Here is a 27814-nt window from a genome sequence, read left to right on the forward strand (position 1 = left end):
CCAAATATTTTTTCAGAGGTAGATGCAGACAAAAAATTATTTTGAATTTGCAACCTGATGGAGGTCAGTATAGATGGACTAATAGAACAAGTCCCACACACTGCTAGAAGGCCAAATATTTTTTCAGAGCTAGATGCAGACAAAAAAATATTTTTAATTTGCAACCTGATGGAGGTCAGTATAGATGGACTAATAGACCAAGTCCCACACACTGCTAGAAGCCCAAATATTTTTTCAGAGCTAGATGCAGACAAAAAATTATTTTGAATTTGCAACCTGATGGAGGTCAGTATAGATGGACTAGTAGAACAAGTCCCACACACTGCTAGAAGGACAAATATTTTTTCAGAGCTAGATGCAGAAAAAAATTATATTCAATTTGCAACCTTATGGAGGTCAGTATAGATGGACTAATAGAATGATGCTATGCCCAAAAGGTTTTACTTCACTAGGTGCAGTAAAAAAATTGGTATTCTATACCACAGGTGGTGTATCTTGCAACACAGATAGGCTACTCCACTGACTAACACACTCTGCAATAGGCCAAAAAGGATTTGCTTTGCTAGATTCAGCCAAATGCTGTGAAAAAAACTTGCACAGCACTGGCACAGACCTGCCTGGCAAAAACTGATAGGAACTGATGTAACTTAGTCCTGAAAAGGACTGCAATTACAATTAGTCTTTACTCCCACAACCTATCTATTTATAAGCACAGACCTGCCTGATAAAAGTCGTAGGAAATGCTGTAACCTAGTCATTAAAAGGACTGCAATCACAACTATTCCCTACTCCCAAGCTATCTGTAGATTTGTGCGAAAATTGGCTTGAAATTAACAAGGTATAGCGCACACAGCAACAGCGGTGCCGTCTAACACGCAGCTGCAGCAGTGAGAAAATGGTGGCAACGGGGAAAATGGCTGGGTCTTATAGGGCAAGGATATGTGACATACACTGCCAATGACACATGCCCTTGCTTGTGTGAAAAAAAGCACTTCGCTCCGTATGTGCGCTGCTGATAAGCAGACAGATTGCACCTTCCCACTGTAAACGCGGGAAAGAGAAAAAAAAATGGAGATCTTCATAATTCCTGCAGAGATCCATCCCCTGACCCTCCCCCCGCCCCGCTGTACACTCAAACTGCGTATTAACATTAATTTTCATCATTACTGAGAAAAAATCCAGTTATGATTTTGGTGCACGAACAGTTATCGAACATAACCTCGAACAGCCGAATTTTTCTCAAATCGTTCGTGTTCACCGAACGGCTCGAACACCGCCCAAAACAGCTCAAATTTGAGATTGGCGAACAGTTCGAGTCGAACAACGCTCATCTCTACTCATAAAGTGACACTGGTCATAATTGAAAAAATTGGTCTGGTCAAAAAGGTGAAAACAGGCTGGGTGGTGAAAGGGTTAATGGAGCAAAAGGAGGTTAGTTAAACTTTTGTTTTTTTTTCTCCCATATTTTTAAAAACTTTTTTTTTTATTGTCTTCAATAGTCTCCTTAGGAGACTTGAAACTGCAATCGCCTTTGCCATATATACATAACAGGACTTTCCAAAATCTGAAAATAAAAATCTGATAAAAGTACCTTTGCTCCTTAATATGGACATCAAATAATACAATGTGGTTATATTTCCCTAGAATTTTAACATACTATTAGTCACAATAAGTGGCTGAACAAAAAGTTTATTAGAGATGACACAACATTGAAAAAAACATAATAGATACAGATGTTATTTTCATATCGGATACATTGTATGGTTGAAATCCTGTATTTAGTGTAAGCTGGTAAAATATATCTTTTCTCCAGTAGAAATTCTTCTAATATTTTGTAAACTAGAAAGAACCAATAGCTGTGCATTTCTGTTGCTCTCATCTTCTCTCAGTACTATAAAGAAAATTTCACATCATTTACGAAGACGTATTGTTGAATGCTTGGGCAATGGATGCTAGTTGTGCTTCACTGCACCAAACTAGCAAACACCACAATGCCAAAACGAGTTCAAAGCAAAGCACTTGTCAATGATACAACAGATTTAAGAAACTACAGGACTACATACATGATACATAACTGCATTAGATATGTCTGTAAGTGACACAAAAAAAATGTTTTGCAGCAGTTCCTTGGTTTTAAGACATAAAACTGTGAGGGTATTGTTCATTCTGCTCTTTACTGTTACTAGTAAGATCATCTGCAATGCAGCAATTCAAGACAATATAGACTCAGTGCACATAAGTTAGGGTGTGTATGCTGATAAGGGTACATCTCAGTCCCACTTAACAATTTACAGTATATTAAACATGTACTATGTTGAAGTGAAAGCTTTTTTGACTTCGATATGCACGTGACAAGTCTTTTATGGGTGAATGAGCTTTCTGGGTCACTCATGGTCTTGCAAAAAGGATTATATCCAAGATGAAATATCATAACAATAGTGTCCTTCAACAGCAGAAATCTAGACCCATGATGTTACATACAGTATTTTTAAGGAACCACACATCGCTGATAAGAATTAAAGTGTACACAGATGACCATTAGAGTGCAATTATAGGATGGATGTCCAACAAATGCCGTTGTTCTGGGCACAGTGCTCGCTTCTCAATTTCTTCCAGCGTAATTTAATATAGATCAAAATTGATATTTGAGTTAAATAAAATAATGCTGAAATTTGGAACTGACGAGATTTATGTTGTAAGAAGGATCTTAGGAAAGGTTCACCTAACCTTTATTCTGACAAAGCACAAACAAACCAGTGGTTGCATACAAGTGAACAACATCGACTTTTCTCCATTTACACATTAGTAGATTATAACTGACATCTGGCTTTCATGCTGATTTTGTTTGCCCTCATATGTTTCACCAAGTTTTATCTGGGACAGGCACCAGTCTTTAACAGTTAACATTGTAGTCTCAAATGTATCTGTCTTATCAGAAGGTCAATAAACCCAAATACGAAGCGTCCATCATTCTCTTGCCTCAAATTTACTACTCTAATTTACGAGTAAAGTTTTCTGGAAAGAGTCCCTTGTAAGTTGCCAGATCCTTGTATTGTTGCCAGTCCACTTCTCTAACACCAGTATACCAACCAGCCTCCTGCAAAATATAGAGTTCAACATTAAAAGGTGAAAGTTCATCATAAGGCAGCCAATAACATTACAAAAGTATTGATTAATGCATCGCAATGCTCAAAACCCCATAGTTTTCAAGGTTTTGTCCGGGCATAGGTCATAAATATCAGATTGTTGTGGGATGTAAACATTGAATGGAGCCGATTGCTCAGCTACGTTCAAGGTTTAGTGGAAGCTGGCAGATGATCCAGATCAGCTCATATTCTCTTAAATAGGATCTGATATAAAGTATCTAACTGTGCCTCAGTGTCCCTACATCTTGAATGGAGCTCTACTCTTCAGTTTCATTCAATGCTTACATCTGGCTGCCATGTAAGGAGATGGACATGCAGCCCATGTTCCTCCTTGAAGAAACAAGTATAATGTTATGTGATGTAATGTGAACTGTGATGTGTAATGTGAATTGTGATGTTAGCAATGTTGATGATGTGTGTAGTTTGACAGTAGGGATAGTAAGAGTTAATGTTTTGCATTATGTGATGAAGCGGTGTTCTGCCCAGCAACAGGTAGTGAGTAGGCATCGATAGAGTTAAGAGCTGGGTCCAGCCCAAAGAGTGAGGGATTATGTAGCAAGATCAGAGAAGACTTCCTGGTAGTGAGCTAGATAGAGCCTGGTGTGCTTAGAAAGAGGATCTAAGGTCCATTTTGAGAAGTGGCGCATTCTGGGGCGTTTCTAAAGTGAGAGGAGACTGAAGGAAACAGATAGCGAGATCCAAAGGGGGAGTGATTAAGAGATAGAGTGATGTACCGGACAGGGGTCCTGGGAGAAAATGCCTAGCCAAAAGGCCTAGAGTTTCCAACTCTCAAAGGTAATGGGCCTAGACAGGACTGAGTACGTGAGACAAATAAAATGCCCCAAGCGGGAGTTCTAGAGCATCAGCATCAGAGGAGATAAGTACTGGCCATACTGGCACCCTAAGAGGAAAATAGACGGGGAGCCTTGCTAAACAGGACTGGGTTGTGGTGAAGTAGTGAGAAACAGTGAATACAGAGGACAAACAGTGAGAGTAAAGAGACTTCTATGATGGGCTTTCATTTTTCATGTTGGATGTGTGAATAAAGACAAGAGGAGTTTGAACCCACATAGAGGAGGCGTGTTAAACTAAAAATCTCAATTTTGTGATATTCTTTACTTTTTTTCTACTTTTCACATTTATTTAGAAATCTTGAACTTACCAGGCATATACAGTGGTGGCCAAAAGTATTGGCACCCCTGCAATTCTGTCAGATAATATTCAGTTTCTTCCTGAAAATGATTGCAATCACAAATTCTTTGGTCTTATTATCTTCATTTAATTTGCTTGCAAGGAAAAAACACAAAAGAGAATGAAGCAAAAATCAAATCATTGATCATTTCACACAAAACTCCAAAAATGGGCCAGACAAAAGTATTGGCACCCTCAGCCTAATACTTGGTTGTGCAACCTTTAGCCAAAATAACTGCGAACAACCGCTTCTGGTAACCATCAATGAGTTTCTTACAATGCTCTGTTGGAATTGTAGACCATTCTTCTTTGGCAAACTGCTCCAGGTCCCTGATATTTGAAGGGTGCCTTCTCCAAACTGCCATTTTGAGATCTCTCCACAGGTGTTCTATGGGATTCAGGTCTGGACTCATTGCTGGCCACCTTAGAAGTCTCCAGTGCTTTCTCTCAAACCATTTTATAGTGCTTTTGGAAGTGTGTTTTGGGTCATTGTCCTGCTGGAAGACCCATGACCTCTGAGGGAGACCCAGCTTTCTCACACTGGGCCCTACATTATGCTGCAAAATTTGTTGGTAGTCTTCAGACTTCATAATGCCATGCACACAGTTAAGCAGTCCAGTGCCAGAGGCAGCAAAGCAGCCCCAAAACATCAGGGAACCTCCGCCATGTTTGACTGTATGGATCGTGTTCTTTTCTTTGAATGCCTCTTTTTTTTCCTGTACACTCTATGTTGATGCTTTTTCCCAAAAAGCTCTACTTTTGTCTCATCTGACCAGAGAACATTCTTCCAAAACGTTTTAGGCTTTCTCAGGTAAGTTTTGGCAAACTCCAGCCTGGCTTTTTTATGTCTCGGGGTAAGAAGTGGGGTCTTCCTGGGTATCCTACCATACAGTCCCTTTTCATTCAGACGCCGACGGATAGTACGGGTTAACACCGTTGTACCCTCGGACTGCAGGGCAGCTTGAACTTGTTAGGATGTTAGTCGAGGTTCTTTATCCACCATCCGCACAATCTTGCGTTGAAATCTCTCGTCAATTTTTCTTTTCCGTCCACATCTAGGGAGGTTAGCCACAGTGCCATGGGCTTTAAACTTCTTGATGACACTGCGCACAGAAGACACAGGAACATTCAGGTCTTTGGAGATGGACTTGTAGCCTTGAGATTGCGCATGCTTCCTCACAATTTGGTTTCTCAAGTCCTCAGACAGTTCTTTGGTCTTCTTTCTTTTCTCCATGCTCAATGTGGTACACACAAGGACACAGGACAGAAGCTGAGGCAACTTTAATCCATGTTAACTGGCTGCAAGTGTGATTTAGTTATTGCCAACACCTGTTAGGTGCCACAGGTAAGTTACAGGTGCTGTTAATTACACGAATTAGAGAAGCATCACATGACTTTTCAAACAGTGCCAATACTTTTGTCCACCCCCTTTTTTAGGTTTGGTGTGGAATTATATCCAATTTGGCTTTAGGTCAATTCTTTTTGTGTTTTTTCATTGAAGACAAATTAAATGAAGATAATAAGACCAAAGAATTTGTGACTGCAATCATTTTCAGGAAGAAACCCAGTATTATTTGACAGAATTGCAGGGGTGCCAATACTTTTGGCCACCACTGTAATTATTATATTTTAATGACTCAACTTTACTGACATGACATGATATTCTACAAAAATAAGAAGGAATTTACAAATTGTTAATTAGCCCAGTTTGCAGCAAATATTAAAAATGGCAAATCAGCACGCAACTCTCTAATTAAAAGAGAGAAAATGTAGTAAGGGAACAAAAGTTAAAATATGTAAAAGCTTACTCAAAGGATAAACAAGTGAACGATTTTTTTAAGCAAATAAAGCTTACTCAACTGTATACAGGAAAGTTTCTAAAAATACTTTGAGCCCAGTTTATTATTGCATTTGTGCCTTTTTTGTCTAGTTTTTGGTGTTTGTCATCTGTTTTCATTTGCACCTATTTCGGTCTAGTCTATGTCTATATGTGTTGGCTCTTTTATTTTTTTTGTTTGGTATTGTGAGTGGAGTCTGGGATTGTCAGTGGTTTTCTCCTTATTCATCTATTTTTGTGAAATTTTGAAAAGCATGGGACATTTTTTCACTACAGATCTGCAAAAAAAAATAAAATAACAAAGATAAAAAGGATTGTTGACTTTATTTATTTGTGCAATTTTGAAGAATTAGGTGCAAAAAAGCAGCAAAAAGAAAAGTGACAAACAAAAACTTGAAATGATGAATCGGGGAATTTGTGCTGCAACTGCTTGTTATTTTCAAGAAGTGTGGTCAGTGGAATAAATGCAATTGTACCCAGTCTAGGCAAAGCTCTGTGAGCTAAATACAGCAGAGACAGCAGCACAAATCTCACTGAGTTTACTACAAGCCATTTTTCAGAACACTGCCTAGATCAGATACCTTGTAACTATCCATGTCTCAGCTGATGGCAGGACTTGGTTCACAACCTGCAAATTTGCACTTTTTATTATGCAAAATTTAAACAAAGTTGTTACATTTATATAGTGATAGCGTTTACTTGCATTAAAAGGGAATCCCTACCTCCACCCAATCTCCCTTTATTTTTACAACAATTTCATGCATTTGTTTTTTCTGATATAATAGTAGAATGATAATACCGGTAAGTTCATATTATTCTAAAATATTATAAAATGTATAGATTTTTATTTAAGCATTACCTGATCGGCTGATGTTGGAGAGTCAACAACATACACAATATCACCCCTTTTGAGGTTCAGTTCATCATGATTTGCTGCCTCGAAATCATGTACCGCTTCAGCCTGAAAATAAATACAATCACAAAAAATATGGTTAGAAATGCAGCTTTATAGCTTAAGCATTGTAGTTCCTATAAGGCCACGTTCACACATTCAGTATTCGGTCAGCATTTTACATCAGTATTTGTAAGCCAAAATTAGCAGTGGAACAATATAAGAAAAGTATAATAGAAACACGTCACCACTTCTGCATTTTTCACTCCACTATATTCAATGTTTACATATTATAGCATTTCAGAGTGCAGCTTAATTTGTTATTTATATAGAGTGTCTCTCTTAGCTTGCATCTGTTCACACTAGTCTTTTTCTCTTTGGAAGTGCCGGTCAGTTTTTTGATATATGTATCTATACCTATTGTATTATGTATCCAAATCCATTCACCTGGGGTAATGATTAGGGCAATCTAATATCATACAGAGATTGACTGCTCTGAGAACCTGTCTGATCCCCAAAGTGGCCAGCTGCAGCTTTAACCCTGAAGGACGATGGATGTGGTGTTGTAGGTGGCTATGTCATTAGTTTCTCTAGGTGGTCACTGGCGTTCCAATAATTAGAAAGCAGACAACCAGCTCGCTGTTATCTCACAAAACAATGTCGTTCTAGGTAGACAACCACTTCAACCTTTACAATAGCAAATGTATAAAACAGTAATGTGATAGCATAAATTAATAATATTAAAAAGAATTTCATTCTGTACTTAACAGAGGTTACATTATTAATTAAATAAGTATGTGACCCCTTCTATTTAGTAGTATAAAATTTAATTTGAGAGAATATTATGCTAATTTCCTTAATCGTCTAATCCAGCTCCTCTGGCACAACAACTATCGACCGGATGACTGGGAACGATCCCATAGAAAATCTGATGATGGAACTGTTCCTATAGATTTCTAAGGCATTTCTGCACCATGTTGGAGGTAGAAACTTTGGGTGGCTGCATACATGGAAAGGAAGCCTTAAGGCTCGCTCACACGAGTATTGATTCTCTTATGCGAGAGAATCGGGACAATTATACTAATGACAAGAGTGTCAGCTTATGTGATCCGATTCTCTCGCATGAGAGAATTGTAGCAAACTGTGAAAAGAAGATGGAGAACTTAATTTCTCCATTTTCTCCATTGTCTAAGTCCCAGGATGTCGGAACTGTACTCAGATAACATCCGAGTGCAGTCCGATGTTTTACACTAACCCAGTGTGTGTCATTCGATTTGTGGAGCAACCCGCAGCATACTGCAATTTCATTCTCATGCCAAATCGTCATGAGAAAAAAAAAACGCCGATCAGCACTGCCCCATAGAATAACAGTGCTCTGCGATAAAAGATCAGATAGCACTCATCCAAGTTTTACGCTCGTGATACGCAGACTACATTTTATGTAATTTGAAATAAACAGAGAACACTGAGTTTTTCAGATTATATATAAAGATAAATACAACTTTATTAGTACATACTATACATTTGATCAATACATATAAATATAAAAAAGGGAGACATGGATAGGAGGGATATAGAGGATAGCAGCAAGGGCGCAAGCACTACCAGGGAGATGTGTGGTAACCCATAAATTAAGGGTTAGGGTGAGCTCCAGGCTCAGGCTTCATGTAGAGCTGGAAAACCTAACACAGCCTAGTGGTCAATGACTGGTATATTTAACATTAATTGGCCATAATAGCAGTACAAAAATGGAACCTGGAGCGGACATCCCTATCAGCACAAAAGTATTCAAACAATATGCATAGACAGCAGCATGGAGTATATTCCGATTTTTAGATTCGGACTGAAGTCTTTAGGAAGTCAACGGTAGTGAATTCATTGATTCACGCCTCCTCTGCCCATAATCCCACAACTAGCAGGGCCGTCCCGGTTGGACAATACCTGAGGGTGAGGCGGATTTGTTCCTCCCCACAGGGCTTTGAAGCTCAGGCCACAGCTCTCAGGAAGAGATTCATACAACGTGGCTATAGTAAACGTTCAATTAAAAAGGGGTACAATAGGGCCAAAGCAACACCTCGCTCCCAACTTTTATATGGTCACAAACAAACTAAGTCAGTAGAAGGCCAGACACGATTCATCACTACATATAATACAGAATGGAATAATATGCGTGCTATCCTAAGGAAACACTGGCCTATACTTCTTACAGAACCTGCTCTTGTGGGGTCTATTGGTGATTTCCCATCCATGATCTCAAGGAGAGCTAGAAATCTTAGTGATCTAATTGTCAGGAGCCACTATGTCCCTACTATATCCCTCCTATCCATGTCTCCATTTTTTATATTTATACTGTATGTATTGATCAAATGTATGTACTAATAAAGTTGTATTTATCTTTAAATATAATCTGAAAACTCCGTGTTCTCTGTTTATTTCATGGTTCTTTGGAGGTGCTTGTTTTCAGTGGTGAACAACCGATCCGGACGGATTTATGTGCCCACAAACAATATGTTTTTGGGATTTTTTGCTATAATTATCTTTCCTGTGTTTTTCACAGTTTATCCCGTTTCCTCTATGGACTATAGGGCCCGTGGCGTCAAATGGCTCTCATATTTAAATGTTGTGTGTAAGGAGGGTATGGATGTCAACACTAATGACATTGGTCCAAATACGCAATTCATGATGTCACAGCTCAATGACCTTATTAGGAAGAGAATGCGCACGTGGTGGAACCACGCATTTCTTGACAGATATATTCAACGGGGGCTCATCCCAAGGGAACTTCGTGTCCAGGTGTTCCCTTCTTTCCCTATTGATGTCGACAATTTTAAAAATAAATGTGAGGAATGCGCCAATACATGCTCCCGTGGGTTTCTTTTGCTCCTCAGAGACAGGAATTATGCTTCTATTTTAGAAATGGAAAAGGAGATTGAGGACTTGTTGACATGCCTTAATAAAGAACTTACTGTGTCTGAATTTAAGAAATTAAATGAGGATATTGATGCAGATATTCAGACCTTGGCGGATGAACTCCAAAAGGTCAAAATAAAGAAATTTCAGAGGGATATTAATGACCTGAAGGCCAATAGAGTATATAAATGGAGGAACCCTCAAAATAGATCGCGCCCACGATTTATGGGCGACATGTCCTCGAGATCAAGGTCATCATCTCTCCGATCCGACACTTCTTGTGATCAGATAATCCCCACTTCTAAAAATGCCAACTCTGGATTAAACAATGACACCCATCGTGTTACAACCCGACAGAATGCCAAGCAACAGGCAACCATGAGTGGACAGTCGGGGAGCGATACTCAGGGGGGCCTACAGGTGATTAATCTCTCCACGTACAATTTTTCTGAACCTGAATTACAGGTGGTCCTTATGGGTTTAACTTTTTCACCTTCTAATGGGTTTCATTTCTTTACAGCCCTCAAAGACCTAAATCTCTTCTCACGTAAATTAATTCTAAAGAAACTTCATTTTAAGGATACAACTACTCCCTCTATGATGAGTCCTGCCGAGAAGGAGGCTTTACAAACATTGGAGGATCTCCTCGGTGAACAGGCTCCTGTAGCAAGAGGTAGGTTTCCCCCTCATGTCTTTCCTAAATCCACACGATTTCCCCCCTTGTCGATTAGCCCTGAAGTTGAGATCTTTACCAAGCTGGTCTCTGAAGATTTTAAGAAATTATCCACTGCACGGGGACATGATAATCTTACATATCCCAAGAGGGCAGCTATTACAAAATTCCAGTCATATTCCGACTTGGTGTTTAAACAAGCAGACAAAGGGGGGAATATCATAGTGTGGCCGTGTGCTCTCTATGAAAAGGAGGCATTACAGCAGTTACGTGACAGAACCACCTACAAAAAGCTGTCACATAATCCATTGTCCTCCTTCATGGCAGACCTCCAATCTATTTTAGGTAAGGCCTTTGAGGCAGACATCATCACAAAAAAAGTCCTTGATGGGCTTACAGTACGTTTTCCCAAAATTTCCACTTTTTATTTATTGGCCAAGATCCACAAAGACGCGGTCAACCCACCTGGACGTCCGATCGTGTTTGGGATAGAGAGTCTCTGTGAACCAATTTGTAAATTTGTGGACTTTTATCTTAAGCCACTGGTGGAGACTCTCCCGTCATACATTAAAGACATGACGGACTTCCTTACTCGGGTTGACGGCGTCTTTGTGGACTCAGACACTTTTTTAGTTACAGCTGATGTAGAAACCCTGTATATGTGCATAGCCCACTCAGGTGGGCTGGAGGCTGTCCACCTCTTCCTTCCTTGGGGCCTCCAACCTGGATGGCCCTCTATGCGGGTTCATTCTCGAGCTGCTGCGCTTCATTTTGACTCAAAATTTTTTTATTTTTAAAGACCAGTTTTACCTCCAGCAACGCGGCACAGCCATGGGTGCGGCCTGCGGGTCCTCGTATGCCAATCTCTTCCTGGGCTCATGGGAGAGATCTCTTTTTGGTGACGGGGGCGGGTGGGCCGCCGACCATGTGCTGTGCTGGTACAGGTATATTGACAATATTTTTTTCTTATGGAGGGGTACAGCGCAGCAGCCCGAGAAATTTATGGGAGAAATTAATACTAACAACATGAATATCCGCCTGACATACAAAGCGGATGCCGCTAAAATTGACTTTCTTGACGTGAGTCTGGAGGTCGATTCCGATTTTTCGATCCGGACTGACGTCTTTAGGAAGTCAACGGCAGTGAATTCGTTGATTCATGCCTCCTTTGCCCATAATCCCGCAACTATCAGGGCCGTCCCGGTTGGACAGTTCCTGAGGGTGAGGTGGATTTGTTCCTCCCTACAGGGCTTTGAAGCTCAGGCCACAGCTCTCAGAAAGAGATTCATACAACGTGGCTATAGTAAACGTTCAGTTAAAAAGGGGTACAATAGGGCCAAAGCAACACCTCGCTCCCAACTTTTATATGGTCACAAACAAACTAAGTCAGTAGAAGGCCAGACACGATTCATCAATACATATAATACAGAATGAAATAATATGCGTGCTATCCTAAGGAAACACTGGCCTCTACTTCTTACAGAACCCGCTCTTGTGGGGTCTATTGGTGATTTCCCATCCATGACCTCAAGGAGAGCTAGAAATCTTAGTGATCTAATTGTCAGGAGCCACTATGTCCCTACTAACAACACTTTTCTGTTTTAATTTCAACCTACGTTGGGCTGCTTTCCCTGTGGTCACTGCCTGGCTTGCGCTAATGTACTACGTACCCGAACTTTTGACTCTGCACCAGGAGATAAACAGTTTCAAATTCAACATCGAATCTCCTGCGGTTCCACTAATGTTATCTATTATGCAACCTGTGGATGTCCACTTATTCATATTGGCCTTACATCCAGGGAAGTCAGAGTTCGTGAACACGTCAGGGACATTGCCGCAGCCAGGTCGGTGACAGACCCCTCTGATCTAAAGACACTTCCCCGCCATTTTCATCAATTACATGATTGCAATACCTCATCACTTTCCATTCGTGGTATTGATATTGTTCACCTTGGGGCAAGGGGTGGTAATGTCAAGTGCATCTTGGCTCAACGTGAAACTAAGTGGATCGTCACCTTGGACACGATGGCTCCTAAGGGATTGAACGAAACCCTCAGTTTTGCCCCATATTTATGATCCGTTCTAGTTACGTGCGTTTTCTTTACCTTCGTTATTGTTTTTAAACTTTAGAGTTTTTATGATAATCTTTGGTGTTGCGTTTGCAGCATTTTTTACTATATTCTTGTGTGCTGTTGTGTTTTTTGTCAGTAAATATATGTTTTTGTTTGTGTTTGCCCAGGTTGGTCCTTTCTATTTTCAGAGCTGAACTTAAATTTAACATCTATATTTTACAGCCATATTTTCATCATTGGATACGTCCATTTCATCTAATTGTTATGCTTAATTCATGGTATTTTTATGAATTTGTCTCCTTTTTGATGCATTGTATTGGTATGCTCATTATATATACAGTGCTGTGCAAATTAATTGGGACAAAGTATTTTTTAAGTAAAATCGTAAGTTGGTTTTGGGGCTTTTTTATAGCTGATGGTACAGGGAGCTTATTTCCTGTTGATGGTATGATGAATTCATCCACATACATAGTTGTTTTAAAACGTTTTATTGTGCCATTCATGCGTAAATTTAAAGGGACATTCTAACAAGATTTGCCTCCATGCCACAATTCCAAGTGTGTGAAGAAATTCCTGGAAGAAAATAAAGTAAAAGTGCTGGACTGGCCTGGCAATTCACCAGACTTAAATCCTATAGAAAATTTGTGGAGCATTGTGAAGAGATGTCTTGGCAAAATTGACTGTACAAGCAAAGAACGCATGATAAACAGTGCCATACAAGTGTGGTTCCATGATGAAGAATTGAAGAATTTATGCAAAAACTTGGTAGAATCAATGCCAAAAGGCATTGAAAATCTCATATCTGCTAAAGGAGGACATATTTCTTACTAAAATTAGTATGTAACAGTGCATTATAACATTTTATTATTAAATATTCAAAAATATGTGTTTTTTTGCTTTGTCCCAATTAATTTGCACAGCACTGTATATATATATATATATATATATATATATATATATATATACAGTACAGACCAAAAGTTTGGACACACCTTCTCATTTAAAGATTTTTCTGTATTTTCATGACTATGAAAATTGTACATTCACACTGAAGGCATCAAAACTATGAATTAACACATGTGGAATTGTATACTTAACAAAAAAGTGTGAAACAACTGAAATTATGTCTTATATCTAGGTTCATCAAAGTAGCCACCTTTTGCTTTGATGACTGCTTTGCACTTTCTTGCCATTCTCTTGATGAGCTTCAAGAGGTAGTCACCGGAAATGGTTTTCACTTCACAGGTGTGCCCTGTCAGGTTTAATAAGTGGGATTTCTTGTCTTATGAATGGGGTTGGGACCATCAGTTGTGTTGTGCAGAAGTCTGGTGGATACACAGCTGATAGTCCTACTGAATAGACTGTTAGAATTTGTATTATGGCAAGAAAAAAGCAGCTAAGTAAAGAAAAAAAAGTGGCCATCATTACGTTAAGAAATGAAGGTCAGTCAGTCCGAAAAATTAGGCAAACTTTGAAAGTGTCCCCAAGTGCAGTTGCAAAAACCATCAAGTGCTACAAAGAAACTGGCTCACATGAGGACAGCCCCAGAAAAGGAAGACCAAGAGTCACCTCTGCTTCTGAGGATAAGTTTATCCGAGTCACCAGCCTCAGAAATCGCAGGTTAACAGCAGCTCAGATTAGAGACCAGGTCAATGCCACACAAAGTTCTAGCAGCAGACACGTCTCTACAACAACTGTTAAGATGAGACTTTGTGCAGCAGGCCTTCATGGTAAAATAGCTGCTAGGAAACCACTGCTAAGGACAGGCAACAAGCAGAAGAGACTTGTTTGGGCTAAAGAACACAAGGAATGAACATTAGACCAGTGGAAATCTGTGCTTTGGTCCGATGAGTCCAAATTTGAGATCTTTGGTTCCAACCACCGTGTCATTGTGCGACGCCGAAAAGGTGAACGGATGGACTCTACATGCCTGGTTCCCACCGTGAAGCATGGAGGAGGAGGTGTGATGGTGTGGGGGTGCTTTTCTGTTGACACTGTTGGGGATTTATTCAAAATTGTAGGCATACTGAACCAGCATGGCTACCACAGCATCTTGCAGCGGCATGCTATTCCATCCGGTTTGCGTTTAGTTGGACCATCATTTATTTTTCAACAGGACAATGACCCCAAACACACCTCCAGGCTGTGTAAGGGCTATTTGACCCAGAAGGAGAGTGATGGGGTGCTACGCCAGATGACCTGGCCTCCACAGTCACCAGACCTGAACCCAATCGAGATGGTTTGGGGTGAGCTGGACCGCAGAGTGAAGGCAAAAGGGCCAACAAGTGCTAAGCATCTCTGGGAACTCCTTCAAGATTGTTGTAAGACCATTTCCGGTGACTACCTCTTGAAGCTCATCAAGAGAATGGCAAGAGTGAGCAAAGCAGTCATCAAAGCAAAAGGTGGCTACTTTGAAGAACCTAGAATATAAGACATATTTTCAGTTGTTTCACACTTTTTTGTTAAGTATATAATTCCATATGTGTTAATTCATAGTTTTGATGCCTTCGGTGTGAATGTACAATTTTCATAGTAATGAAAATACAGAAAAATCTTTAAATGAGAAGGTGTGTCCAAACTTTTGGTCTGTACTGTATATATATATATATATAGATATATATATAGATATATTTGCCTGCCTTGGCATTCTGAGCGCGTGCGCCCGGCGCATTCATGTTCCTGGCCTCGGTGCCCGGTGTTCTTTCATCCGTGACTGCGCAGCTGAAGTGCTCCCAGATGTGACCGCCGGGAGGCTTGTGCTGGATTTGTTCTGCTCCGTGCGCAAGCGCCATATATGTAATGCAGTTGGCCGGGATACAATCACATGGTGCACCACATGACCGGTTACCTGGGTATTTTAAGGTCCTTGCACACAATACCCTTATCTTCCCTTGATAAAGCCGTATAGACTTCACGCGAAACGCGCGTCAGGAAGCGGTAAACATTCACATGACATCTGGGGCGCCGCGCTCATTCAGGGCAAGCAATGCTGCTGTCTATGCATATTGTTTGGATACTTTTGTGCTGATAGGGATGTCCTCTCCAGGTTCCATTTTTGTACTGCCATTATGGCCAATTAATGTTAAATTAAACGATCATTGACCACTAGGCTGTGTTAGGTTTTCCAGCTCTACATGAAGCCTGAGCCTGGAGCTCTCCCTAGCCCTTAATTTATGGGTTATCTCACAGCTCCCTGATAGTGCTTGCGCCCTTGCTGCTATCCTCTATATCCCTCCTATCCATGTCTCCCTTTTTTATATTTATATGTATTGATCAAATGTATGTACTAATAAAGTTGTATTTATCTTTATATATAATCTGAAAAACTCTGTGTTCTCTGTTTACTTCATGGTTCTTTGGAGTTGCTTGGTTGCAGTGGTGCACAACCAGTCCGGATGGATTTATGTGCCCACAAACAATATGTTTTTGGGATTTTTTGCTATAATTTTATGTAATTTGTAGTGAACATCAACAGATTAGTAAGGAGCTGTACAAATTGATATTCTAACCTTAAACAGAAAGCCAGTGGGTATCTCCTGAGATGTAGGGCTTTCCAATGTGGGAAGATTGTTACTTTCGCTGGCAGTGCCCTCAGTTTTTCCAACAGATGAATCCTGGATGGCATCAAATTCATCTTTAACTTCAACCCCTTTTTCTTCATATTCTCCCTCATCTTCATGATTGGATGCTGGTTCTATTACAACTAATGGTATGCAGGTAATATCCTGTAATATTAAAACATTTGTCAAAGTTCAAAATAGTTATATTTTTGTTATTATTTCTCATTAAAATTCTAAAACATTAGATAAATGTGACATATACACCTTCAAGGTAGAATAATAATGATGATAATAATAATGCTAAGTATACAATGTAGCTAACAGACCTTGTTCATGCATCTTTTGACTCCCTAACCATATAGCAAGCAAAAATCCAGGACCTTGTATCTCTTTTCTGGCTTTAATTAGTTCACTTAAAAAAGTACTGAATTTCAAAGGTGAAGGTGCCATACTATCATTTATTGTACAAGTTGCTGTTTTTGTGACAAAACCAAATATGTGTACATTACTTTATGTTTTAGGACTTACTCGTTTGTTTGTTTGTTTTTTTACAGATTTTGTTAACCGCTTTTCTTAGGTCTTTTTTTAACCCCATAAGGCTGCGTGCCCACGTTGCGTATTACAAGCGTATATGCTGCGGAATTTTCGCAGCGTAAACGCTTATAAAACGCATGTATATCCGCACCCCATGGTCCCCAATGGCATTCCGCAATGTCAATGCCCATGCTGCGGATTTTTCCGCAGCGTATATGCTGCGGTCAAAAATCCGCAGCATGTTCATTAATTTTGCGGAAGTGCAGCGGAATCAATGTGTGGATGGTACCCAAGTCTGGATGAGACCTGGGTACCAAAGAACCTGTAAAAAAAAGAATAAAATAAAGTTTATACTTATCTTCTGATGTTTTCCCTCCGTCGCGCTGTTGTGTGAAGGACCTGCCACGTCATTGAGTCATGTGACCCATCACATGACTCAATGACTTCACCGCAGGTCCTGCACACAACAGCATGAGCCGCTCAAGACTAGTGTTGAGCCACCCCCGTAGTGTTCGAGTTCGGTTCGGTTCGTCGAACACCCGTGTGTTCGCCGAACTGTTCGTCGAACTGTTCGTCGAACACCTTCGAACACCGTTAAAACCAATGGCAGGCAAACAAAAACATATAGAAACACATAGAAAACACCTTCAAAGGTGTCCAAAAGCTGACAAACTGCTCAGAAGACACAACTAACACATGGAAAAGTGACAAGTACATATAGTCATGCGAAAAGAAAAGAGGTGGAGGAGTAAAAGGAGGGGGAGACACAGATATAGGCATGTCATGCCCTTCTAAAATCCAAAAAGTGAGAAGCCGAGACGGCCAGTCCGCTCCTGCCCGTGCCACCTCCGTGTCGCCGGGTTTGTGCCAGAGCCGCGGTGAACCCTGGCGGCCAGCCCCCCTCTCCCAATACTGGTGCCTGTCCGCTGGTGGGTCGAGAGAGCCCCACTGTGGTGGAGGCAGCTCTAAGCTTTTTAATTTAAATTGTCCCTCTAATTTGAATGAATACACTTTAAATCCATTTACAAGGATCTATTGGAGGGCAAGTCTCATGCCAGCAGCCGCGTAATTCCAGCTCCAGTAGCGTCCACTAAAGCTGCTGCAGTTAAAAAGCTTTTATAAGGATCGAGCTCGGCTGTCCACCGCAAGGCATCCTAGTGCCAGTCCCAGCCCCTATGCCTTGGGGTGCCTCCTGATGCTCTTCACTAAGTATCCCGTGGTCCCGAAGCATTTCCTTTGAAAAAATTAAGTGTCCAAACTACAGGTGGTGTAGCTTGCTTAACAGCCGGGATAATCCGCTGACTAGCAGACACTGCTACTAGGCACAAAGTATTTCCTGGGCTAGATGCAGTTAAAAATTTGTAAGTAGATACTCTCGTTGGATGCTGAGAAAGCATTCCATAGAGTCTCCTGGCACGCCATATATGATTCTCTTAAAAAGCTTGGGGTAGGGGTCTAGGGGACCCTTTTATAGCCAAAATCACGGCCCTGTATCACAATACGTCACCTAGGCTGAAGATAAATGGAACTGTAGCACCGAGGGCTCGGTTGCTACAGACGTATTGCACCTCACCCAGAGGTGTGATATCTCACTCTCAGATAAGGATGGAGTGTGGATCAGGACCCGACACCTGCATGCATTACACCACATTGCCGTGGGGCAGGGCGACCAATATGCCCCTGAGATGGGCACGACAGTCCCTGTCCCTGGCTGGAGTGGGGGGAGGGAACACTGAGGAAGGGGAACCCTGCAGTGCAGGAGCAGGGAGGAAGCAGTTCCTGGGTGCATTGAGAAGGGAGTATAAAAGGTGGGCACCATCTTAGTTCAGTGCAGAGAAGTCTGAGCAGAAGTGGCAGGGAGCAGGGGCTCTGCTTGAGCTCTGCTCTGGAGGCGGGCCTAGTAACAGAGGCCCAGGCCTGCAAGAGGGAGAAGGAAGGAAGAGGAGCGGAGAAGGCTCCAGGAACGAGGAATGAAGGGATCCCAGGGGTGCGGACGGGCGAGTCGCCACTGCACGCCCGAATCCACCTGCGTGGAGGGGTCAGGCCAAAGGGGGAGACCGGTCCCCGAACTAGTGGAGGCAGGAAACGACCCTCAGCTAGAAACCGGAGGCTCTGACATTTTATGTGGCGCAGCCACTTGCTCCACCCGCTAGGAAGGCACCACATAGGGTCAGGGAAACTGGCGCCAAGTTTACCAAGAGGAGGCCCGAGGCAGCCGGACAGAAGTGTTGGTAAGAAAGGCCAGACAAAGGACACACAAAGGGGGTCCTGTGAAGCGCTCCAAAGTTATCTGGGAGTTGTCTGAGCCCCTCACCTGGTGAGCACAGTACGACGTGGGCAGCCGTTACCTGCAGACGTGGTCTGGATAATAAGAACTGTGAGTAAAGGCCCTGAACTGCATCACTGACTCCGTGTCGTTACTGCTGCTGCCCTGCACCATCACCCCCATCCTCCGCATACACTGCCCTGAGGCTATACTCCTCCCGTGGGGAGTTATGCTACGCTCTGCTGCACCCACAACACCAGCCTTAGCGGTCTGCCCTGTAGCGGCGGTTCACTCTGACCGCAATCCACGGGTGGCGTAGTCGGACATTTAAACATCAAAACCACATAAATAGTTCCGCCACTGGTTTGACCGCCCTGAGCCACGGAACCGGATCGCCGCCACGAAGACTACAACCACCAGCATCCACCAAAAAGGGTCCGGCTTCGGGTGTCCCAAGGCCCAGGGGGTGCGTCAGAACATTTTCATCACCTTTCACAATCACCAATGGGACAAGGCAGGGATGTCCTCTGTCCCCTCTCTTATACATCCTAGTGACGGAGCACCTGCTCTCATCAATTCGCCATAACCCCAATATTAGGTGGATTGAGGTGGGAGGCACCGAGTACAAGTGCTCTCTATTTGCTGATGATGTCCTAGTATATATCACTCAATCACATATATCCATCCCTGCTGTTATGGCTGAAATAGATCACTTTGTTACATGGTAAAATTTTAAAATCAATGCAGTGAAGTCTGAGACCCTCGATGTCTCCCTCCCTAAATCCATATAGGATTCCATCCAGTCCAACTTTCCCTTTGCCTGGCCCTCACAGGGTATCAAATACTTAGGAATTCCTATTCATAGAGACCTCTCCCATCTATGTTATCTTAATTTTGGGCCCTTTATTGAACAATTCCATACAGACCACGGTTGGCAAGTTGGAACTGTGAGATTCACTACGTGCACCACTGGTATTTTGTGGAAAAGCACATGTAAGATTCTGCAACAGTCTCTGCTGATACTCCTGCATGCGTGCATCCCTTTCTATGGCAGGAATAATTTCTGCAAATTTACTTTTGTACCGGGGATCTAACAGTGTGGCAACCCAGTAGTCAGGATTATTTCTAATTCTCACAATTCGAGGGTCATGTTGCAGGTAGTGCAGCAAGAAGGCACTCATGTGTGTTGCGCATCCAGGAGCACCAAGTCCCTGTTGTGTTGGTGGCGAGGTAACAATCATGCTTCCTTCCTCTGTCCTCTCCCCCCAACCTCGCACAACAGAAATGTGATCAAGGTCTCCCTCATCTGATGAGTCTTCCATCAGTTCGTCCTCCACTTCTTCCTGGGCTCCTGCACCTTCCTCACTAGTTTGGCTGCTACCATGCGCCCTGGTAAAATCATCTCTCCCACCCTCACATGCCTGCCGCCCTGGTGCTGCCGACCGTCTGGACCTTGCAGATGTTAGCCCTTCCGCATACAACTCCTCCTCCTCTACTTCCTCCACCTCCTCTTGTGCCACCACCTGACTCCGAATTCTGTTTAACATGTGCTCCAGTATGTAAATCACCGGAATAGTCATGCTGATAATGGCATCGTCAGCACTAAACATCTTCGTCGCCATTTCAAAACTGTGCAGAAGGGTGCATAGGTCCCTGATCTGAGACCACTCCTCCAGCGTGATTTGCCCCACCTCTGAATCTCGTTGGCCCAGGCTATACGTCAGAACGTATTGCACCAGGGCTTGTCGGTGCTGCCACAGTCGCTGCAACATGTGCAGAGTTGAATTCCACCGGGTAGGCACATCGCATTTTAGCCGGTGAAGTGGCAGGCCCAACGACTTCTTTAGAGATGTAAGTCGCTGAGCTGCGGGATGCGAACGGCGGAAGTGAGCACACAGCGACCGTGCCCTCTGCAGAAGGCCATCTAGTCTGGGATAGTGGGCTAAAAATTGCTGGACAACCAGGTTCAACACGTGAGCCATACAAGGCACGTGTGTGACATTGCCCCGGCGAAGGGCCGCACCCAGGTTTGCAGCATTGTCGCACACGGCCTTCCCTGGTTTCAGGTCCAGTGGAGACAACCATTCATGAAATTGGTTCTCCAGAGCTGACCACAACTCCTCAGCTGTGTGACTCACATTTCCCAGACATTTCAATGTAAAAACCGCCTGATGACGTTGAGCCCTACTGCCAGCATAGTAAGGAGGTGTGCAGGATCCCTTCTGCGCAGTTAGAAAGCTTGTGGCATGACCAGACAGGCTTTGGGTGCAGGTGGAAGACCGAGAGGAGGTTGAGGAGGCAGAAGCAGTGGAGGAAAAATGACATAAAGAGGATTGACGCACAACTCGTGGGGACGGCAAGACTTGGACAGCAGCCCCTTGTACTGCTGTCACCATAGTTACCCAGTGCCCAGTCAGCGACATGTAACGCCCCTGTCCATGCCTACTCGTCCAAGTGTCTGTGGTGAAATACACCCTGTCACACACAGAGTTTCTCAAAGAAGCGGTGATGTTGTGTGCGACATGCTGGTGGAGCGCAGGCACACCTTTCTTTGAGAAGTAGTGCCGACTGGGCATCTGGTACTGGGGCACTGCGACGGACATAAGGTCTCGAAAATCCTCTGTGTCCACCAGGCGGAAAGGCAGCATTTCTGTAGCCAAGAGCTTGCAGATGGTGAAATTCAACCTCTTAGCTTTCTCATGGCTAGGAGGAAATGGTCTTTTACTTGTCCACATCTGAGGGACCGAGGGCTGGCTATTGTGCTTAGACGGGGTTGATAAGGGTGTCCCCGGCAAACTGCCGGTCTGTGAGGAAGATGCAGGCGGACATGTTAGGTTGCCTTGATCCAAAGGTGGTGCTATCGATGTCGGACAGCGCTCAAGACCAGCTGGTGTTACCACCTCCAAAGAAAATGATGACCTGCCAATCACGCTGGCTGTTGCGGGTAAAGAGGTGGCAGGTCTGCGCCCCAAAACAGGTGTGACTGCTGTCCCCCCAGTCACAGAGGATGAAGAGGCCGCGGATGCACAAGATATGGCAGACGGTGGTTGGCCCGGCCGGCTAGACCGCATTGTAGCACACTGAGCTTCCCACTGCAACTTATGCTTCATGTCCATGTGCCGGTTCATGCATGAAGTACTCAAACTATGTATTTTTTGGCCTCTACTTAGCTTTTGCTGACAAATGTTACAGATAACACGAGTTGGGTCATCTTTATCGATCTGAAAAAATGCCCAGGCTATGCAAGGCTTAGCACCCATGCGACCTGAAGAGCCACCACGACTTGTGGTGAGAGGCAGAGTTGTGTTTGAGGATGCAGTTGTTGACGTGCTTCCAGTACTACGTCTCTGTCCAGGAAGGCGCAACCTGACCTCGTCGTCACTAGCATCTTCCTCCACCTCCTCTGCTGACCTCATCTCTTGGCTGACTGTGGGTTGACAGTAAGTGGGATCTCCGACCTCATCATCATCACCCTGTGCGTTATCACACCCGTCGTCCTCAGAGCCAACCTGTTCCTGCCCTGACAAAAAACTAAAGTTGTCGCTCCAATCAGGTATTTGAGTCTTATCATCGTCTTCCTCATTGTCTCCACCAACAGGAGTTACAGTTTGGGAATGAGGGTCTACATTATGGTCAGAACCTTCTGCGTCTGGTCCTGGATCCGACTCATAAAGATTCTGGGCATCAGTGCAGATCATTTCCTCGTCTGGATTCACAGAAGCGCTGGAGTCGACCTCTGATTCCCAGGCTATAGTATGAGTAAACAGCTCTGCAGACTCAACCATCTGTTCTACCTCATACTCAGACGGGCAGCTGGAGATTTGGGAGCTGTGAGGAAGCAAGTGCGATTTGGGTGACACCTTTGAGGACTGGAGTATTTGTGATGTTGAAGTTGATGTGGAGGAGAGCCCACTTAAAGGAGCACTTGATATCCGTTGAAGCACCTGCTGTTTTTGTGCCTCATCTGGAATTTGTAGCGATTGGCGTGGCCGTAAGAAAGGGATTGTAACGGGTCTGGGAGGCGGAACCTCTGAGCTACTATACAAGGGGGCGGCCCTTGTAAGGGAGCGGGTGGCAGTCTCTGGATGAACGGACAGGGAGATACGGCAAGTGATCAGGGCAGTCTCTGGGTAAAGGGTAGGTACGACCTGTGATGGCAGAGCCTCCGGGTAGGCTAGCAGGCAGATGGTAGATGTGTGCTCCCAGGTGAGCAAGCGAGAGTCTCTGGAATAGCAGGTGGTCACGGCACGTGACGGCGGAACCTCCGGGCTGGCAAGCAGGCAGGTAACGGAGAAGCGCTCCCAGGTGAGCGGACAAGAGTCTGAAGTAGCTGATGGTCACAGCACGTGACAACGGAGCCTCCGGGCAGGCAAGCAGGCAGGTAACGGAGAAGCGCTCCCAGGTGAGCGGGCAAGAGTCTGGAATAGCTGGTGGTCACAGCACGTGACAACGGAGCCTCCGGGCTGGCAAGCAGGCAGGTAACGGAGAAGCGCTCCCAGGTGAGCGAGCAAGCTGGTCCATAGACAGACTGACCGGAGTTGTAAGGAAGACCGTCGGACCTCAGGAAAGCAGGCAGGTAGCTGATGTGCGCTCCCAGGTGAGCGGGCAGGCTGGTCCTTTAGACAGACTGACAGGAGTAGTAAGGCAGACCGTCGGACCTCAGACTGGCAGACAGGTAACAAGTATTCAGGCAGGAATCAGGCAGGTAACTGGCAGGAAACTGGCAGGTAACTGGCAGCGGGACCTGAGGGCTGAAGCACAGGTGAGACACAGGTGCAAACAACATTGCTCGGGCACCTCCATTTTGGAGGAGGTGCCTTATATATGATGAAGTCCTCCGGCCATTGGCCGGGGACTCCTTAGGACGGCGCGCGCGGCCCCTTTAAGAGGAGGGGAGCGCGCGCGCCCTAAGCACAGGGGCCGGGAAGGAGCGCGCGCTGAGAGCAGAGCGGGAGGAGGACGCCGGGAAGGAGCGCGCACCGACAGCAGAGCGGAGAGAGGACGCCGGGCACGGAGCAGAGCGGTGAGGGGAGCAGCGTCCCTGCCTAGCAGAGGGCAGGGACGCCAGCGCTACAGTACCCCCCCCTTTAGGCCCCCCTTTTTAAGGCCAGACAGAAATTTAGCTAGGATGAGAGGGGCATGGATGTTCTCCCGGGGCTCCCACGTTCTCTCCTCAGGACCAAACCCCTTCCAATCTACCAGAAAAAAGGTCTTTCCTCTTACCCTTTTGGTGGCAAGAATGTTCTCTACCTCAAACTCGTCCTCAGCAGAAACCGGAGCAGGAGGCGTACCTGTAGACTTGGAAAAAGAGTTAAGTACCACAGGTTTGAGGAGAGATACATGGAAGGAGTTAGGGATCCGTAAGTTGGCCGGGAGTTTCAATTTATAGGCCACCGGGTTGATCTGACTGATGACCTCCAGTGGGCCGATGAACCGAGGCCCTAACTTATAGGAAGGGATCTTGAGCCGGACATATTTGGACGAGAGCCAGACTTTATCCCCAGGACGGAATTGAGGAGGGTCCAGACGTTTTTTGTCAGCGTGTCTTTTCATACGCTCGGAAGACTGAAGGAGTGCGGATCGGGTACTCTCCCAAATGGAGGAAAATTTGCTAACGAGAGATTCCGCAGCGGGGTTGTCCACCGAGGTGGAGACAGGAAAAGGAATCCGAGGATGCTGACCAAAGACTACAAAAAACGGGGATTTGGAGGAGGATTCGCTCTCGTGATTATTGTAAGAGAACTCGGCCCATGGTAGGAGATCCACCCAGTCAGAATGGTGGGCATTAACGAAGTGCCGGAGGTAACTGGTCAGGTTCTGATTGATCCGCTCCACTTGACCATTGGACTGTGGGTGGTAAGCGGAAGAGAAGTCCAGGGTGACGTCTAGTAGTTTACAAGTGGCTCTCCAGAAGCGTGAGGTGAACTGTACCCCACGATCCGACACGATGTGGAGGGGCAGGCCATGAAGACGGAAGATGTGACGAATAAAGTCTCTAGCTAGCTCGGGTGCAGACGGGAGGCCTGGCAGGGGAACGAAATGAGCCATCTTGGAGAAGCGGTCAGCGACCACCCAAATGACTGTACAACCGGCAGAGAGTGGGAGGTCAGTTATGAAGTCCATTGCAATATGCTGCCAGGGGGCAGCAGGTACTGGGAGCGGAAGGAGGCGACCGGCTGGCAGATGTCTCGGAACCTTGTTGCGGGCGCAGGACACACAGGCAGAAACAAAGTCTATTACATCCTTGTGCAGGGTAGGCCACCAGTAGTGCCGGGAAATAAGCTGGAGGGTCTTCTTCTGACCAGCGTGGCCAGCCAGTTTAGACGAGTGACCCCAGTGAAGGATCTTCTCCCGATCAGGTACTGATACGAACGTCTTTCCGGGAGGGAGACGATTTAGACTCACGGGAGCCACCTGCATTACTCTGGCGGGATCGATGATGTGTTTCGGATCTTCCTCGAGATCAGATACCAGAAAGGATCGAGACAAGGCGTCCGCCTTGACGTTTTTGTCAGCCGGGCGAAAATGAAGGACAAAATCAAAACGAGCAAAAAACAAGGACCACCGGGCTTGGCGCGGGTTAAGTCTCTGGGCATGCTGGAGGTAAGCCAAGTTCTTGTGGTCAGTGTAAATTATTACTGGGTGAAGAGCCCCCTCAAGCAGGTAACGCCACTCCTCCAATGCCAGTTTGATGGCCAATAACTCTCGATCTCCTATGGAATAATTGCGCTCTGAGGAGGAGAAGAGTTTAGAGAAGAAGCCGCAAGTTACCATCCTCCCGGAAGAAGATTTTTGAGTAAGTACCGCTCCAGCTCCAGAGGAGGAGGCGTCCACTTCCAGGAAGAACTGCTTGTTGCCGTCCGGGCGATGCAGCACCGGGGCGGAAGAGAAGGCCTGTTTTAAGGAAAGAAAGGCTTCTTCTGCTTCGGGCGGCCACTCTTTGGGATTAGTACCCTTACGGGTGAGCGCGGAAATTGGGGCAGTCCGGGAAGAGAAGTGTGGTATGAAGAGGCGGTAGTAGTTGGCGAAGCCCAGGAACCGCTGAATGGCCTTCAGCCCCTCCGGTCGAGGCCATTTCTCGATGGCAGACAGTTTCTCTGGATCCATTCGTAGGCCGGTCTGAGAAATAATGTAGCCCAAAAACGGAAGCGAGGTCTGCTCAAAGAGGCACTTCTCGTATTTAGCGAAGAGGTGATTCTGCCTGAGCCTGAGCAGGACCTGACGAACGTCCCTCCGGTGAGTCTGGAGATCCGGAGAGAAGACCAAGATGTCGTCCAGGTACACCACTACGCAGGAGTAGAGAAGGTCCCGGAAGATGTCATTGACCAACTCTTGAAAGACGGCAGGAGCGTTACAGAGACCAAAGGGCATTACCAGGTATTCATAGTGGCCGTCCCGGGTGTTGAATGCCGTCTTCCATTCATCCCCTTGACGGATACGAACCAGGTTGTACGCCCCACGGAGGTCTAGTTTGGTGAAGATTCTAGCCCCCCTCAGACGATCAAATAATTCTGGAATGAGCGGAAGGGGATACTTATTCTTCACCGTGATCTGGTTTAGGCCTCTATAGTCTATACAGGGACGGAGAGAGCCGTCCTTCTTTTTGACGAAAGAGAAGCCTGCTCCCGCCGGGGAGGTAGATTTCCGGATGAATCCCCTGGCCAGATTCTCCTCAATATATTCGGACATCGACCGGGTCTCAGCAGCGGATAAAGGATAAATACGCCCACGGGGAGGAGTAGTACCGGGTAACAGGTCGATGGGACAGTCGTATGGTCTATGAGGGGGTAATGTCTCTGCCTCCTTTTTATTAAAGACATCAGCATAAGACCAATAAGGAATTGGAAGTCCAGGTAGATTAGCAGGGGTAGGAGAGGGACGGACGGGATGGACGGGAACCAGGCAGGTCTTATGACAGTCTTGTCCCCAGCGAAGGACTTCTCCGGTTTGCCAGTCAAGCACGGGTGCATGTTTCTGGAGCCAAGGCAGACCTAGCAAGAGGGCGTGAGAGAGTCCAGGCAGAACATGAAAGGAGATACTCTCAGAATGCAGCATTCCCACTTGCAGAGTAATGGATTCGGTGATGAGTTGGATGGGGCGTGGTAAGAGACCCCCATCCACGGCAGCCACAGACAAGGGTACAGCCAGAGGTTTGGTGGGGATGCGGTATTTCTCTACCAGGGACTGTGAAATAAGATTCCCGGCTGCTCCAGAGTCCAGTTGGGCTAGTTCGAAATAACGGTTCTCCCCGTAGACGATTGAAACTGACAACAGCAGGGATGGAGAGGATTTATTCTTGTCTAGGTGGACCTCTCTGAGCGAACCTAGACACAGGCGTTTCCCGACCTCTCCGGGCAGGCACGGATCCGGTGCTCCTTACTGCCACAGTAGAAGCAGGTCCCCTCGGCACGGCGTAAGTCCTGATGGGTCTTGACCATCTTGGTCTGGTCGACCTGCATAGGCTCAGGAGGGTGTACCTGGTTAGAGACAGAAGGAGTGACGGGTTTCTGAAAAGTAGGAGCTAGACGTGGTAACCTCCTCTCACGGGTGACCTCTCTGGCACGCTCCTGGAACCGTAGGTCAATCCGGGTGGCAAGAGTTATTAAGTCATCGAGAGTGGTAGGAATGTCCCGACCGGCAAGTTCATCTTTAATACGGCCGGACAGACCCTCCCAGAAGACGGAAACCAGAGCGTCGTTATCCCAGGCCAGCTCCGAGGCAAGGGTACGGAAC

The 27814-nt window shown here is 45.0% G+C and overlaps 1 protein-coding gene across 5 annotated transcripts in view; it reads right to left on the reverse strand.

The window, feature by feature from the left end:
- Positions 1 to 1671: 1671 nt before the first annotated feature.
- Positions 1672 to 27814, reverse strand: part of AMPH (amphiphysin) — a 305154-nt gene continuing 279011 nt past the window's right edge. For all 5 annotated transcript variants that reach the window (XM_073678259.1, XM_073678256.1, XM_073678257.1 and 2 more), the window contains 3 exons: positions 16231 to 16446; positions 7034 to 7135; positions 1672 to 3097 (listed from right to left, as the gene is read on the reverse strand). In XM_073678259.1, coding sequence (XP_073534360.1) covers positions 2990 to 3097; positions 7034 to 7135; positions 16231 to 16446 — 426 coding nt within the window. In that variant the 3' untranslated portion in view covers positions 1672 to 2989. The remainder of the gene's footprint in view (positions 3098 to 7033; positions 7136 to 16230; positions 16447 to 27814) is intronic.

Source organism: Phyllobates terribilis, unplaced genomic scaffold, assembly GCF_046119375.1.
Source record: "Phyllobates terribilis strain yellow unplaced genomic scaffold, ASM4611937v1 Scaffold_4__5_contigs__length_816908805, whole genome shotgun sequence".
In the NCBI taxonomy this organism is placed as follows: domain Eukaryota; kingdom Metazoa; phylum Chordata; class Amphibia; order Anura; family Dendrobatidae; genus Phyllobates; species Phyllobates terribilis.